General features: G+C 43.0%; 1 protein-coding gene across 2 annotated transcripts in view; it reads right to left on the bottom strand.

Annotated features, from left to right (window-relative positions):
* Positions 1–609: 609 nt before the first annotated feature.
* The window catches only part of LOC308178800 (alpha-2-macroglobulin-like protein 1), a 30,621-nt gene continuing 15,779 nt past the window's right edge, over positions 610–15,451 (bottom strand). The window contains exons 22-37 of one of the 2 annotated variants that reach the window (XM_080557882.1): positions 15,284–15,405; positions 15,072–15,123; positions 13,746–13,829; positions 13,111–13,287; positions 12,156–12,237; positions 11,902–12,058; positions 10,196–10,270; positions 9,701–9,854; positions 6,867–7,051; positions 6,237–6,452; positions 5,689–5,810; positions 4,455–4,545; positions 3,687–3,755; positions 3,263–3,365; positions 2,083–2,124; positions 610–1,661 (exon numbers count right to left, since the gene is read on the bottom strand). In XM_080557882.1, coding sequence (XP_080414008.1) covers positions 1,654–1,661; positions 2,083–2,124; positions 3,263–3,365; positions 3,687–3,755; positions 4,455–4,545; positions 5,689–5,810; positions 6,237–6,452; positions 6,867–7,051; positions 9,701–9,854; positions 10,196–10,270; positions 11,902–12,058; positions 12,156–12,237; positions 13,111–13,287; positions 13,746–13,829; positions 15,072–15,123; positions 15,284–15,405 — 1,739 coding nt within the window. In that variant the 3' untranslated portion in view covers positions 610–1,653. The remainder of the gene's footprint in view (positions 1,662–2,082; positions 2,125–3,262; positions 3,366–3,686; positions 3,756–4,454; positions 4,546–5,688; positions 5,811–6,236; positions 6,453–6,866; positions 7,052–9,700; positions 9,855–10,195; positions 10,271–11,901; positions 12,059–12,155; positions 12,238–13,110; positions 13,288–13,745; positions 13,830–15,071; positions 15,124–15,283; positions 15,406–15,451) is intronic. The other variant, XM_080557881.1, reaches the window with a different exon arrangement.

The raw sequence follows: 15,451 nt of genomic DNA, 5'->3' as shown, positions 1-15,451 counted from the left end.
AAGAGAGAGAGGGAAAAGGAAAACAGTTCCATAAATCACTCCTAGAGAAACAGTCATTTCAGATTGTTTATAGAAAAAGATCAACACTGAGTAGTGGTGCACAATACAAGAGATGATAGTAAAGAAGTTGTAGTTAACGCTGAATATATCGTTCAATGCATGGGTATGCAAAAAGGCAAGCAAAAAAAGGGAACCACTACAATTCAGAGGGAGATATGACAATGAAAAGGACACCAACTACACTATGCATGGAATTGTTCTGTGCTCATCCCTCTTCACTTTCCTTATTCAGGACCCATTCAGGAATCTGGGGACAGATACAGTTCTGCTCATTCACCAGTATTTGCCATGGGGTCTTAATTGTGATCTTGATCCCATCCTGCAGTACTACTATTGTCCTGGTACTACAAGCCGGTGACATGCAACAGTCTTTTTTACACAAGTATTAGTCTACCCTATATCCATAGTATATGCGTATAGTCTGCTAGCTTTCTGAGGTTGTTTTAGCTAGCTGCTTGATCCCCTTTTGCAACACAGGTGTGTAGGGGAAGCTGTAAGGACATCAGTACTGCATTTCCATATACTAGAAGGTGAAACAGACATATTCTGTGGGCAATCATGGACAGTACAGTGCATTGTAATGTCTATTAATATCTTCTGTTTGTATGAAACATCTACAACAGCTTTAGCTTTACAAGTCCTGCATGCAAGCAGAGTCCATCACTGCCCCATATTGCTGTATCTTTTTATGGCAGGAAACTGAATCTCAAAAAGGACATTACTAATGTTTGCTTCTGAAAAAAAAGGAGGCACAGGCCATAAAAAGAGCTCCATGAACACATGCATATTTAGCTCTTCTTTTGTATGGCATATCAGACCAGTTTTTAAAGCAGTTGGCACTGAAAAAAAATCCTGGAGGCCTTGGAATGGAATTCGGATCTGAAAGTGAGATCTGCAGGGTCATGCCCTTATGAAATTCCTAAAATACTCCAGCTTGACATAAGAACTAGAGACAAACAAGTGTCTACACAACACATAGAGAATTTGGAAAGGATTATTGTGGCCTAATGGCCTCCCTTCATAGGACACTGTCTGGAGAACTGGTAAAGTAGTTCTCCTTTGGCTTCCCCTTGCCTGTTCTTACTCTTCAGCTGTGACAGAAAGATGGTTCAGAGGGCCATGTAGCAACCCCAGATCACGGTTAAAAATTATTTTTTTTTTGCTTGGAGTTTGATTGCAAACACACTGTTGTGTTAACTCACTTGAGAAGGTATTCCAGAGATGGGACTCAGGAAGGAGAGGAATGCTTAAGCTAATATGCCAACCAAAAGAAAAATATGTAATCATGACCTAAGAAATGTTTCTCTCTCTTTTTTTTAGACATTGAACTCTGTGCAGATTTCATCAACTGTCAAGTCACTGCATTCTTTTCAAGTTCCATATACTTTATTTCACTTGAACCCAAACTACTGCATGTCAAGTCATGTTTCACATAAAAACTAAGGGCATCAAAAGAAATATGGTGTATCCAACAGAATACAAGTGTGTACAGCAGAATACACAGAGTAGAGCCAGAGCAATGAAGTTTTCCTTATGGAAACGAGAAACTCAGATTGCTGGTTCCAGAGCCGTGGAGTTCTTGTAGGAATCCATCTAGACATCTGCAGAAAGAAAACAAGAAAAGGCACAGTGTGTAATGAATTTTTAGGAACAAGTCAAAGTGCCAAGAGGTCATTGGGAATGAATTGCAACATCTTTTTGTCAATGACATATGCATTTCCAGTTGCATTCAGATTTGGGATACTGTGAGGACTGTACATGTGAGGGATATATGGAAATGGAATAAAAATTGATCCTTTAAACTCTCTTTGGTATGTTCAAACCCTGGTCTACACTGAGATCATATCTGGACTAGAAACAGTGCCCATAACTAATACAGTAGATTTCAATTCAACGTGCAGTCCATCCAGCACTTGATGGACTTAAATACAGAGCAGAGGTGGGCTGCTTTGCTTGCTTACAGCCAGATTTCTGTTCCAACTATTTCAGCTGTTCCCGTCTTGAAAGCCTATTAACACTAACCTGAACTGCAAGGGGAATTGTATTCTCTTGCTGTGCGGTCATCTGTAGAAACAAAAAAAGAATGTATGGTGAGCTGCAGAACTACATGGTAAGATAATGCCAAGCTTCTTTTTCTTTAACACAGCCATCCCACGACCTTCATTTTTGAGGCTGTGAATATAGGAAGAGAAAAATGTCTAGAATTTTCCTTGACACGTGTCCACTCCAGCTATAAAAGGTACTATTACACAGTGCAATGCCTTCTAATAGAAGGATGTTTCTTTAAACAGAGAACCTTTCAGTAGGTTTTCCTGGAAGCCTCATTTTTTACTGATGAATAGTATTTTCTTGTCATTTAAGAATTTTTAAAGTGTTTGTATAAAGCACAAAAATTCTAGTAGAGGATGACATAGCAAAGAGAGACCGCATCAAGTGACAGTATTTAGCTCTGTAAAGGCTGGATTAAGAATTCTCCTCCTCTTGACATAGTGTGGAAGGGGGAGCAAAAATGGAATTCAGTATACAACATGTAGACCTACAGTGCAGCTTTCTAAATCTCCAGTGGTACCTTCTGCATTTTGCTCTCAAATTCTTTTTTAATAATTCTTATTGTTATGTCTGCTGTTTTGCCTCATACTGGTCATGGAATAATCAGAGAGAGGCTCACAATAACTCCAAGATTTTTGTGTGCTAATAGTTCATTTAGAGCTTTAAAGGATAAGAAATTATTTTCCTAACATCTTCTCAGACATGACAGCACCCAGTGGGTAGTAGGATCATTACACTGTATCTGAAAAGCATAGAAATAAATTCTGCCTTATGATGGATCAGGGTGGCAGTATATAATACTGATTTTAAACAAATGCCTAAATATTTTCAAGAAAGCTAAGAAGCAGGAGAAGACCTGGTAAATTGACAAAGAAGCTTTCTTCCTGCAGAGACCTAGCCTGAAGTTAGAGCAAGTCAAAGAACACAGTAACTTTGAATACATGTACACCAAAAGATGACAGTGTCCAGCAGTCTCATCCCAAGAAATGTACAGGAACAGAAAAGCGAATGATTCTGCAACTAGAATGTAGAAGTTCTGTACAGAGGAAACCCAAGCTTGGAGCTGCAGGAATAAGTGCACCGAGTAAGGGTTATAAACGACATGAGTGGAGGGTAAGATAGTGACCCTTTGCCTATGCCACTGAAATCTCACCTGGCTTATAGTAGTCATAGACATGCACTGTTGCTGGTTTCAGGTTCTGTACTTCAATATCTTCTTCCACTGAGACGTTAAGCTTCAGAGAAGTCTTACCCAGCTAGAGGGAAGAACAGAAAGGAGCAGAAATGTACTGACCATCTCAAAGTCATCTGCATCCTGACTTTATCCCCTCTGCATCAGAGATTTCTTTCTTCACCTTTACATGTTCTCCCCCCCCTTCCTCTTTTGCCAAAATTTTGACTTGCTTGACCAGCCTAGAGATTTGACCAGCCTAGAGATTTGTATTTCTGATCTCTAAAAGTCCCAACACAAAACACTGCTGTTGCTACTGTGAGAGACCCAACACAAAGTTCTGCTGTTGCAATACCACTACTTGAATACTACTTGAATGAGCAGATAGCTGTGGTCTTCCTCTTACCTCTTCCAAGTAGATTGTGACTTTGTCTGTTTTTATCTCTGTCTTTTTCACAAAGAGTACCTTCTCCAGCTATGTTGGAAGACAAGAGATGAGCTTGGTTAGCATCAGCTCGTTGGACTTGCCTGTTATTTCACACATACTTTGGTACTTGTCAGAGTACCACTACTAATTATGGCACTTAGCCTAGATAAGGGAAGGCCTGCATTCCCTAACTATAAGGGCATTGATATTTGCTGAGAGCACACAGAGCCTTAGAAAAGATTTTCTCAGATTTGGAACAAATGTCCTTGAGCTGTGATCCTACTTTCAGTACTTATAGAAAAGATAAAGCCATTTAATAGGAAAATATGATGGATCTTTTAGCTATTTCCTGGAACACTGAAGCATGTCATTAAACAACTCAATGGTATTTAACAATTATGGAGTATCCCTACAAATAAAATAGCACTGGCAACCAAGAGGAATTTCAGTGCATCCCAAATGGTTCTAACTAGGTGTTTTTCAGCTCCTTTCTAACTTCTTCCCTCATACGTGACCTTCACTACTGGACATGACAAAACTGCACAATCAGTTTGGTAAGTAGAAAGTTACCTTGTGAAATAGCTCACTATATCTGCACTTGGTTCATCTAGTTAACTTATATTAAGATAACCTCATAGTAGCTACCATATTCCAGCAGTTCTTTAGACGTTTGAGTATTTCTGGCTGAGCTACATCTGGAAAGTAGATCATCTTATCTTCAGAGAAGGACAGAGGAAAAAGTCTTACCGCTTTCACAGACCTCTTCATAGCAATGAATCCTGACAGCATCTCCACCTCCACCAGGGCCATGTTACTGGTCCCACGGTCCCCGGTGTAACTGAAGAAAGGTAGGAGAGAAGCACATGAGATACGGAAGGCATCACAGCATTTCCAGTGATGGACTACGGTCCAAATTCTGTTATGCTCTACAGTGATGTGAAAGCACAGAAGCTTGCCAAGCTTGCCTAGCTAATAGGAGAAATGAAAAAGCCCTATGCCCCATCTACTTGCTCAATATGGAGACAGATTGTGCAGCAAATGTATGATGCTTAATATTCACACTGCCCTCTACAAAAATGGAAGTTATCTGTGATGTTACAGATTTTGAGTGGACTGGTCTCATTTTCTTGCTTTCCCAGTGCTCTGGGAGCTGCTGAGCTGACTGAGATGGTTGCTGTGGTTATGTAAGCCACTGCCAATGTGTTTCACTTGCTTCCCCAGGCCTTAGCTCTCACTTCATGATCTTCTTGTGATACCAGTGTATAGTTAACTTCTGTTTTGTGTGGAAGAGATAAAATATGTACTTTGAAGAAAGGGTGAGATTACCCAGGCCTTGGAGATGTCTAAGGGATGATTAACTGAGGAAACGCTAATCAGCAAGAATGTTATGTTGACATTCTTGAGGGAAGCATCCTGATGTATTCCCTTAAATATGTCACCAATCAATGTAATGTGAATAGTTGGCTGAAAAACAAAGATTAGGAGTATTCTAATGTGGACTATCCATGAACTACCATCATTGTAATAGTAAAAATCATGCCCCTGGGCTGGGAGACACCACCTCAACAAGGGACCCTTCCTCTCTGAGGATATGTAGAATGATTCTCTTATACCGGCAGTTTGCTAAATATGTAACTAATCAGAGGCTACGGGATTGTACAAACATGTAAATGTATTGATAAGAGATTGTATAAAGAGTGGCTTGAAAAATCCTTAGGGGTGCCAGCTTTGTGGGAAACCACCTGGTACCCAGTCTTGCACAATTCTGAAATAACCAATATCTTGACGCACCGTGTGGATTGGCTTATTGCACACCAGGAACGAATACAAACATTTTATCAAACAACACTTGTAATCTATAGAGAATAAGAGTCTGCCTGGTGTTTGTTGCCACAGACAGGAGGTATTTAGGTGGTTTTGGTCATACTGCTGGGGCTTCCACTTCTTTCTGCTGAAGGAAGAGCTTTAAGGAATGACATACCTGACAGAAATGTGGATGTCAAGCTGTTTCCTGACACCATCACACTCTCTTGGTACTGTTTGCACATCCAGGACAAAGGCCTCTTCTGTTTTTGGTGGTGGGGTGTTATAGTAGAGAGTACTCTGGTGGAGGAGAAAACATGTCTGTGAAGTGCCCCACAGCTTCCCTGTAGAAGACAAAGGCCTATCTGTGCTTCCAGCTTTTAACAAATCAATAACCAGCAACTAACACAGCTGGCTACAGCTGTGCTTTCTGTTTAGATAAGCTGTGTTCAGCACATAGGGTCTGATACATCCGCCAAACATAACCCCCAGCGTGGAGGCTCAGTTATCTATAACCCAAGGCCCCATTCAGTACAACACTGTCTCATTTTTACTGAAAAAATAAGTTGTGAGAAAGCACATTAGCTAGAATCCTGCCCATAAGGAGAAAGAAGCCAAGCTTCTTCAAGTTCTCAGAACTTAAGGCAATAGCACCTACTTAGAACCAAACCTCACTTAAAGCGTCAGTGGAAAAACTTAACAGCTCTGTTCATTCTGTATGCTCACCTGTACATACACACAGCCACTGCCAGTCGCCTGTACTGTGTACGTCCCTGGGACTGCAAGAAGAGATGCCTGATGCAGGACCAACTTGTTGTTTCTGTGCACGTGGAACTCTAATGGAGAAGCCTCCTTTGCTTTCACTGTCACATTTACATTTCTCATTGCATGAGGAAACAGGGCTGCATACTGAGCCAGTGCCTGCAGGCTAACAACTGTGTCCTGAAGATAGAAAGAAAGTCACTTTGGTATGAAGCAATGCAGTACAAGATCCATCACACTAATCCAGGCACTACATGGAGAACCACACACCTCATGGCCCTGCATCACGCTGTGATGCGGCTGGTGTATGTGCCATTAAGTGCACAGGTAGCAGGATGACTTCTGTTAGTTGGCAAGGGTGGCTTCAGAACCTTAGGACTGGCAGTCACAGACTTAGGTGATCCCAATTATACCACAGAAAAGAAGGGCTTCCCCACAGCACTCCCCTTCCCAAACAGGGCTCATGTGTGCCTCTCTGCAAAGGATGGATCTGGAGTGACATGCACATGCGAGACACATGCACGTGCAAGACACATGCACATCACTCCAGGTACACTCTCTCTCCTTCCCCCGTAACTTTCCCCAGCTTGTTACCTGTGTGGAAGCAAATCCCCCACGGGCATTTCTTTGTTCACTGAGCCAGCGGACAAGCTTGCTCACTGTGTTTTCATTGACTGCCAAGTCTGGGTTGGAGACATGAGCCAAAAGGATGTAGGCTACTATCTCAATCATAGAAGAAGAAGATTCTTCACTACTGGAATCTGATGTCAGATGCTCTGCTGTTGCAGGGAGAAACATGTGGAAGAGGAAAACATTAGATCCCTATGAGCATTAGCTCATCCTGTGCCAGTAGCCCTGGAGGACTGGCAGCTTTCTTTACAACATCAGAAATGCCTGCAGCTTTCTGGACCACCTCAGTGTCCAGAAGCCAATCCTTCCTGCGTTTTTGTTTGTTTGTTTGTTTTTTGTTTGTTTTTTTTTGTTTGGTTTTTTTTTTTTTTTTTTTTTTTTTTTTGTGCTCTGAAAGGCTATCTAGCTACGTTAGACTGCACTTCTTCCTTTGAAAGCACAGGAGATCCAGGTTGCATATATGGCCCCAAATCCTCATCAGTTCTTCTAAGAAACTGTTCCTCTGGAACTGATTGGTTCTCAACACAAGCTTTTTGTTTAAAGTGCCGTCCTGGTCTTACTGAGCTCTGTGTATATTGAAAGCTATGTCCTGTTAGTGGTGACAGTGACAAACCACGTCCAATTCCCCTCATCCCAACCGAGGATGAGGGAACCATATTGGTTTTCACTCTGCACCCATGAACTGCTTTCTCAGTGATGTGCTGTGAGGAGGGTGGATTCTGGACAGTGACTAGTTCATTAAGGTCATTAAGTGGTGTAGAATGCATAACTCGACTCTGAGAGCCTGAGGGCATTTTTGGTCTGGCATGAAGACACAACTATTTCTTGCCTTAGAACCTAGTTTTACACTCTTGTAGAAGTCCCCAATGCAAATTATTCCCATCCTACAGTATTTTTGCTGTTTCTGCACTTACCTGGGATAATCTAACAGGGTTCTTCATGCTGAGAAGCTCTAGGACTTACCTGCAGTCAGTTGCATCTATTGTACAATAATTGGTCACTCCTTGAGGGAGAATTGCTGGCAGGCAACTGGAGGAGCAAGACTACCCAACTGATTTTGTTGCATCCTACCTATACGGTGGATATGCTGGGACAATTTGAGATACTAGTGGGTTTCCACCTATGGTCCAAGCCTACAGGCGCTGAATGCACTTGAGTCAGGTTGAAAGCTTTGCTGTAGTGTTGGTAGAGGGTATCTAAAATTCAGCTAAGAATTTTGATTAAGTGTGCTACTGTAGAAATCTTCTGCAAATATGTGGAAACCTGAAGTACTAAGTCTATTTTCAAAACAAATTTTCACTTTTGAATAAAAGAATCACAAAATCAGTTGTTTGCATAAAACCAGCATAAAGACTTTAGAATTTAGCTTAGGGTCTTTAAAGATTTGTATTACTTCATCATGCTTATCACAGTGGAAAGTTTTCACGAGGCATTTTTGATTTGTTACTTCCAAGGTGACGTAAGCAGAACAATTTTTTCATTAAGTGGTAGAAAGCCTCTGGGAGATACAGCCATAGACAACCTATAGATTAACCTTGATTCTTTAAAAAGCACCAAATTTCTCTTCAAGATCCAACTGTAATCCTGTTAGTGAAGATAACAGAATCCCAGTCACCTCGCCATGGAAGTTATGTCTCCAGCCAACAGAAGGTAGCCCTCTCAGGCAGGGATTCTCCGGCAGACAAACTGGCTGCTGCTGGTAGCTGCTCTCACATCCTCAGACTCAGCAGGCAGGACACGGACACATTTAGACAAGTATAACAAACACTTTCCTTCACTTACAACTCCATTGCTCTTGGCAAGTCATTGCTAGCTATTATCAGTGAAAGCAAGAACCAAAGAAAACTATTGTTTGACCCATAGGCAATTTGTAGTGTTCCATGCCCTAGGTTCTCAAGGGGATATTTTCCAAAGTGCTCAGTAAGTTAGAAGCATCAGACTGACTGAATATCAGTGAGGATGTGCTCCAGTCACTCATTCCATATGTACCTTTCCAGTAGTAGCTCTAGTGTGTGCAATTCTACTCCTTCCAGTTCTCACACCTGCCACCCTATTAAACCACCTCGGCAGCTTGAATGGATATGCAGTGAACTACACTGGTAGTTGGTGTGGCTGAAAAATACTGTCTTCTTTTTTCTTCTGTTATTTTTCAGTTCTCGGTGTAGTTCACCATACTGCCATATGAACAGATATGGGGAAGAACTTAATTAAGCCAAGTCAGGTACTGCTGTTACCAGCTGTATCACCATATGCTTAGGTGATTTCAAACCCTACCTGGAATCTTCATTCGGGATAGAAGTCCAGTTGTTTGCAAGTTAAAGAGACAAAAGGAAGAATTGAACTAAAGATTCATAAACCCAAGATCCCTGAGCTGAGTAGAGCAGCAATGTGGAAACTGTCAAAAGGCTTGAATGTCTTGACCAGCAGCTGAATAGCCACAGTAAGGCAAGTTGCCTCTGTGAGGTCTCTTGTATTATGTATGCATTGCTGAGGAATGATGGGGGCAAGATTTGAAGCCAACTCTTCCTAAAGTGAAGTGAGACTTTCACCCCACAAATTAAATGTAGATCGCATCTGTTCCTTTTGACCAGAAATTTTCTCTTGGGTCCAAGAAATTGTCTCCAGAATTCTCTCCTAAATACTAGAGACCTTTCACAGCTTCAATAAATTATCATTTTCTGACACAAAAGCCAATGTGAGAAAAGTTAAATTTCCCAATCCACTATAATTAAATCCTACCAATATCAGGTCTTAAACACACTCTCTTGAACCCATTCTTCTATAAGGCAACAGCCTACCAGTTTCCTTCTCTAGCTTATCCACGAGCTGTTGTCTCATCTCCATATCCTTGGTCAATGTGAAGACATAAGCCATCAAGGCCTTGACATAAAGGTTGGTCTCATCAATTGTTATATTCTTGAGGCAATGCAAGGCATTATCCAGCATTGTGTCCTGAGAAAGGAATCCAAACAGAGTAAATTTTCTTTGGGACTTTTTGTTGTGAAATAGTATCAACAACACTGAAGTATCCCATCCTTCCTGCAAGCCCTGCATCATTTTCAGAGACAATTGTTCCCCCTAAGATTATCTGGGAATGGCAAATGCTCTGCTTGCTGCAATTCAGGCCATACACATTCCCCATGGTAAAAATTTCCTTTTGAGCTGATCATGTCCCAAGGTGGGGCATGACAGAGCCTTTCACCTGTGTGAGTACTCCCTGAACCCACAGACCTTGTGAGGAATGATGGGTGGAGCATGCTCCCAAACCCTACAAGAGTTCGAATGTAACTTACATTCTTCTCCAGGTGGAGCTCCACAAGTGCAGCAGTGATATAGGCTGTTAATGAGACTGTATCATCCACACCACCCTGCGAGTCACACAGACAGACATCAGAGAGGGACAAAACCAAACACTGCTTGCATACAAGCATTGTGTGGAATGTTATTGTTTAACCACTGAAACTGCCTATGGATAGCATATTTGCCAGAGTGTAGCAGCATGCTTCTGGACATTCTTGATGTAGGAAGTGAAAAAAATCACTCCTGGCTCATTTCCTGAACATTGCAAAAGTCTGGTCCTGAGAACAGCCTCAGAGCCATGCAGCATAGGCATGCAGTCTAGGCATGCCTTCTCATAGAAGGGAATGAAACAAAGAGTCCATAGCATCATAGAATGGTTTGGGTTGGAAGAGATCTTAAGTATCACCTAATTCCAACCCCCTTGCCACAGGCAAGAATACCTTCCACTAGATCAAGTTGCCCAAAGCCCCATCCAACCTGGTCTTGAACACCTCCAGGGATGGGGCATCCACAACCTCTCTGGGCAACCTGTTCCAGTGCCTCACCACCCTCAGAGTGGGGAGCTATTTATTTTATAATCTGTGTTACCAATGGACACTAGAGAAAAGGTTTTATGATGCAGGATTTGTATACAAGAAGCAATGCAAGTTTACATACAAATCAGTTGACTGTGAGAGGCCACAGGTTAACATGGGTAAACAGGCATGCAAGTGTCTCCTTCCCCATCAGAGGACATGCATTCTCAGGGAAGTTTTGCCTACATCCTCAGACATGAGACAAGACTGCATCATAAATGAGGGGGGAAATTTGGGCTGAGATGCTGTGAAGCATTGTTCACACTGATAGCAGAATCTTCAAAGTGCAATAAGAGGGCACTTTGTTGTGACCCAAAAGATGTGTTCAGACAGAAAGCCCATGTTAAGAAATGAATGAAAGTCAGACAAGGATGAACAGTCTACATGTACACTCTGGTTTTATTTTGTACTGCATTAAATTTTTAAGAAAAAAAAAAAAGTGTAACCCCTTGCTTTGCTAAAATATCAGCTTGTTTTCTTTCATAAATTTGCCTTGTATTTAGTAAGGGTGACTTTGCAATATGATCAGTCTGGATTATTCATACCTTTACAAAAAACAAGAACCCAGGTACTGCCAGAGTGCATGCAGATGTTTGGTACCTGAGCACCAGGGCATGTTCATAGTGTATTTCCAGCTACAGTGCAGGGATCAGTTTTTGAACTGCCAGGCTCCAGGAGAATTTACAGTCAGTGTACACTGCAGGGACAATTGTGTCTTCAGATAATCCCATATTAGAGCACAAAGTCAGGCCTATCTGGACAATCTTTACTGTGGGTCATAAGGCATGAGAAGAGGGATAATCTGGCCAAAGTATTCTAGACAAGCACTAGAGGATACAAATATTTCTCCCTGTGCCTCTAATGTGCCTTGGCACAATCAGCCATGGTGCCATTTGGCTAGAGTAAAAATGAAGAAAACCCAGCAAAGACTAAAGCCTCATGTTGAGGAAATGCATGGTGTTTTAGGCCATGCTTCTTCATTCTGCTCATTCAAGCTGTCTTGGCTGTGCTAAGCCATGAGGAGATTGCTTTGTGCTACTGTGCACAGCAGAAGAGCCTAGGGAAGTGAGCCTGTCCCTACATTATGTTCCCCCCAATACTACTTCCATGGCTATTGGCCATACCTTCAAGTCATTATTGAAGAGCTTCCCCACACTCTGGAAGCATCCACTGGGCAGTTGGTGCTTCCGCAGCCAAAGCACAGCATCCTGCACATGATCATTATTGATGTAAATGTGAGAGCTGACCTGCCCAAAGGACCTGGCCACAAAGGCTGTCAGCCTGTGGACAGAGCACGGAGTAATCCTATGTCACAGCCAGGAGCAGAAACAGTAAGGACAATAGGTTTGGGATGACAGCACCAACTCCGGTCACTCACCACGTGTTGCCCTGCGTGTCTGCCTTCCCAAAGGCACTGTAGGAACCATCGTCATGTTTGTAGAGCAGCTGACGCTGGTAACCTGTGAAGACAGGTGCAAGGGCACAACTCTCAGTGTGAAGGCATGTAGCATCTCAAACTTTACCCTTGCTGAAGGAAGCATGTTTTACAGCAAGAGACTTTACCAGTTCCTACAGAGACATTGAACCAAACCTACTACACCACAACGCCCTGTGCATCCCATGGCACCAGTTACCAGTTATCAGTTACCATTGCCCCTCTGATAATACCATTCTCTTGTGTAAGTTCCCATTTCCCAAACATCTGTCCTAATTTATTGTACAGGAAAGAAAGGGAGATGAAGGGAGTAAACTTCCTATCCATGGGAGGCTGCCTAGCATTCAGTGTAGCAGGTTAAGAGGACTGCAAAGCTGGAATGTGATGTGCATTGCAAAATGAGACACAGATAGTAGCACTGCATTAAATTTGGATTGTACTGGACAGAGCTGACACACCACCTAATAAATGTCCTAAACCAAAAGGAAACACTAAGTTATTAAACTCCTATCTATCCCCTATGGCCACTCTTTATTCCAATTAAGCAGCTGATGCCCTCTTTCTACAAGGAAAATGTCTCTGTCTGCCTCAGACTGATAAAAGAACAAAACACAGGCATCACGTTATAATGCAAATCACGTTATAATGCAAATCATTAATTGCCCACACCATTCTCAGAAAAACACGCTTAATACCTCAATAATAGCCAGAGACAGAGGTCTTGTTTCTTCAGAAAGATGCTTTACCTTTCTTGAAACAATTTCCTATACTGTGCAGTATCTTTGGCATAGCTCTGGCAGTGTTTCCTCTCCTGCTGTGAACCCAATAAACCAATGCCCCACACTCCTGATTTATAATACCTTCATTTTGCAGAAGGAGAAGGAAGGACAATGTTTACCAGTTCTCAGGAAATACAATGCTATATCTTCAATTTCTGGGTCCAATTGTTTAGTCTTCTGCAAGTACTGGAGTATGAAGATGTTTGGTGCAAACTGAACCATGTTCTGTTCACCACAGCCAAAGGGTATCTCAAGCAGCTGACCTAAATTCTGAAGTGCTGGGCCCATGATATCCCCTAAAGTTTGAGGTGGAGAAGATAGAGAAAGAAAAGCACAGGCATTCAGCAATATGAAATGAGGGAACTCACGCCTTCTCCAAACTCTACTGGAATCCTGGAAAAGAGCCAGCTCCTCATTAAATTGAAGCAATTCATATCACACTCAGATTTCTTCAAATCCTTCCTGGATTGCTCCAGCACAGCAAGGGAAGACTGCATCATTCTGGAAGGAGGCAGTGAGAGACATCAGAGGAGATACCCCGTGTCTTCTGCTCCAGCCACCTAGGGATCACCCAAGATCATTCCATATTGAGAGGAATTACTGCTGAAAAAGTTTACTTGATACACATTATTGAGGCTAGCATTACACCCCCTTCAGTTTATTTTCTGAGGAACTGGGTTGATGCAGCATTAAGACCAAAGTATTATGCAAGCTTTCCCCACTGGGACCCAAGAGCAGGTAAAGCCTTTCTCACCAATGACAGAGAAAGTGGCTCGGCCAGATCCCTCCAGTGTTTCTGCAGGCAGGGTCAGGGAGAATTCTTCAGAAACTGTGTTATCTGAGGAAGGCAAAACCCGGGAATGTATTCAATGGAAGACTTATCACACACAGTGACGGCGGCCTCCTCCATAGGCAACCCCTAGTGAGCATGAGCGGTGAGGGCACGGTGTGCCAGCTGGGTGCAGCAGGGCAGGGCACCCCCTCCACTGGCAGAGCAGGAGGCCCAGGTACACTTTAACCCCACAACCTGGCACCATTCCGTGACTACCTGTGCAGGTCAAGGCATAATGGAACCAGATAGCTGGTTCCAAGTGCAGTCTGCAGGGAACCCATGGCCAAACAACCAAAACCTCCCCCCAAAACCAGCACATGTGAAAGGGAGAGACGCCAATAGCACAGAAGAATGGGAGCTTGCAATGGCAAGGGCCAGCAAGAGGAAGTCTTCACACAAAGCCTGAGGTGCCCTTGCAGAACTGCTTCACCCCTCTGCTGATTGACAAGGAAAGACCCATTGCAGGGGGGATGGAACTAAGGCAGCCCGATCTGCTCCCCCATAACAACTAGTGAAACTAAAAAAAGGTGACGGGTGATTGTAATAAGAGACTCTCTTCTGAGAGGCACCCTTCTGAAGCAACCATCTGCTGACCTGATCTGCTGACGTGATCTGCTTCTTATAGAAGTCTGCTGCTTACCTGGGGCTCAAATCAGGGATGTCACCAAGAGATTGACCAGACAAGTGGCATTCCACAGGGGTCAGGATTGGGACTGGTGCAGTTTAACATCTTTGTTGGTGACATAGACAGTGGGATTGAACGCACCCTCAGCAACTTTGCCGGCAACACCAAGCTGTGTGGTGTAGCCAACACACTGGAAGCAAGAGATGCCATCCAGAGGGACATGGACAAGCTTGAAAAGTGGGCCTGTGCAAACCTCATGAAGTTCAACAAGGCCAAGTGCAAGATGATAGGACAAGGAGTTATGGCTTTAAATTAAAAGAGAGTAGGTTTAGATCAGATATAATGAAGAATTTCTTTACTGTGAGGGTGATGAGGCACTGGAACAGGTTGCCCAGGAAAGTTCACTTCAACTTCACGATCACAGAACTTCACAACACTCCCTCGAAGTGTTCAAGGCCAGGTTGGATGGGCCTTTGAGCAGCCTGGTCTAGTGGAAGATGTCCCTGCCCATGGTAGGAGGGTTAGAACTAGATGATCATTAAGGGTCCCTTCCAAACCAAAACTATTCTATGATTCCATCCTGCTCTCATGATGGACAGCAGCCAGGGATTTATGTTCCATACCTGTAGCACAGAGAAAGGCATTTTGCGTCTTCTTTTGTGATACACCTCCTGGCTGCAGGTGAAGAAAGTGTAGTTCAGAATGGGAAGGCAGGAAAGGAAGTCTCCATGACCCAGTAGGCCTGTTTCCAAGAAAGGGCTAAGCTTCCTCTTGTTAATCGCCTCATGGGATAACTCACTGTCCCCAAGTGTTCTCCAGACTGGGTCTGACTAACCTTCACAAGCAGAGGTTTTATCACTGTGTCTGTCTTTCCTCGCAATGGTGTCACAGCAACGTGGTTATCACACAGATCATGTGAATCTTCTGCCACACTGCTTACAGTGATATTCACTTTGCCTTCAAGAAGCAAAAGGGTACGTTATTCAGCACTTGCAGCAGAGAT

This window comes from Anser brachyrhynchus (assembly GCF_964034855.1).
Source record: "Anser brachyrhynchus genome assembly, chromosome: 1".
NCBI lineage: Eukaryota > Metazoa > Chordata > Aves > Anseriformes > Anatidae > Anser > Anser brachyrhynchus.
Note: the sequence above shows the minus strand (reverse complement) of the source record. Positions and strands in the feature narration are given on the sequence as shown.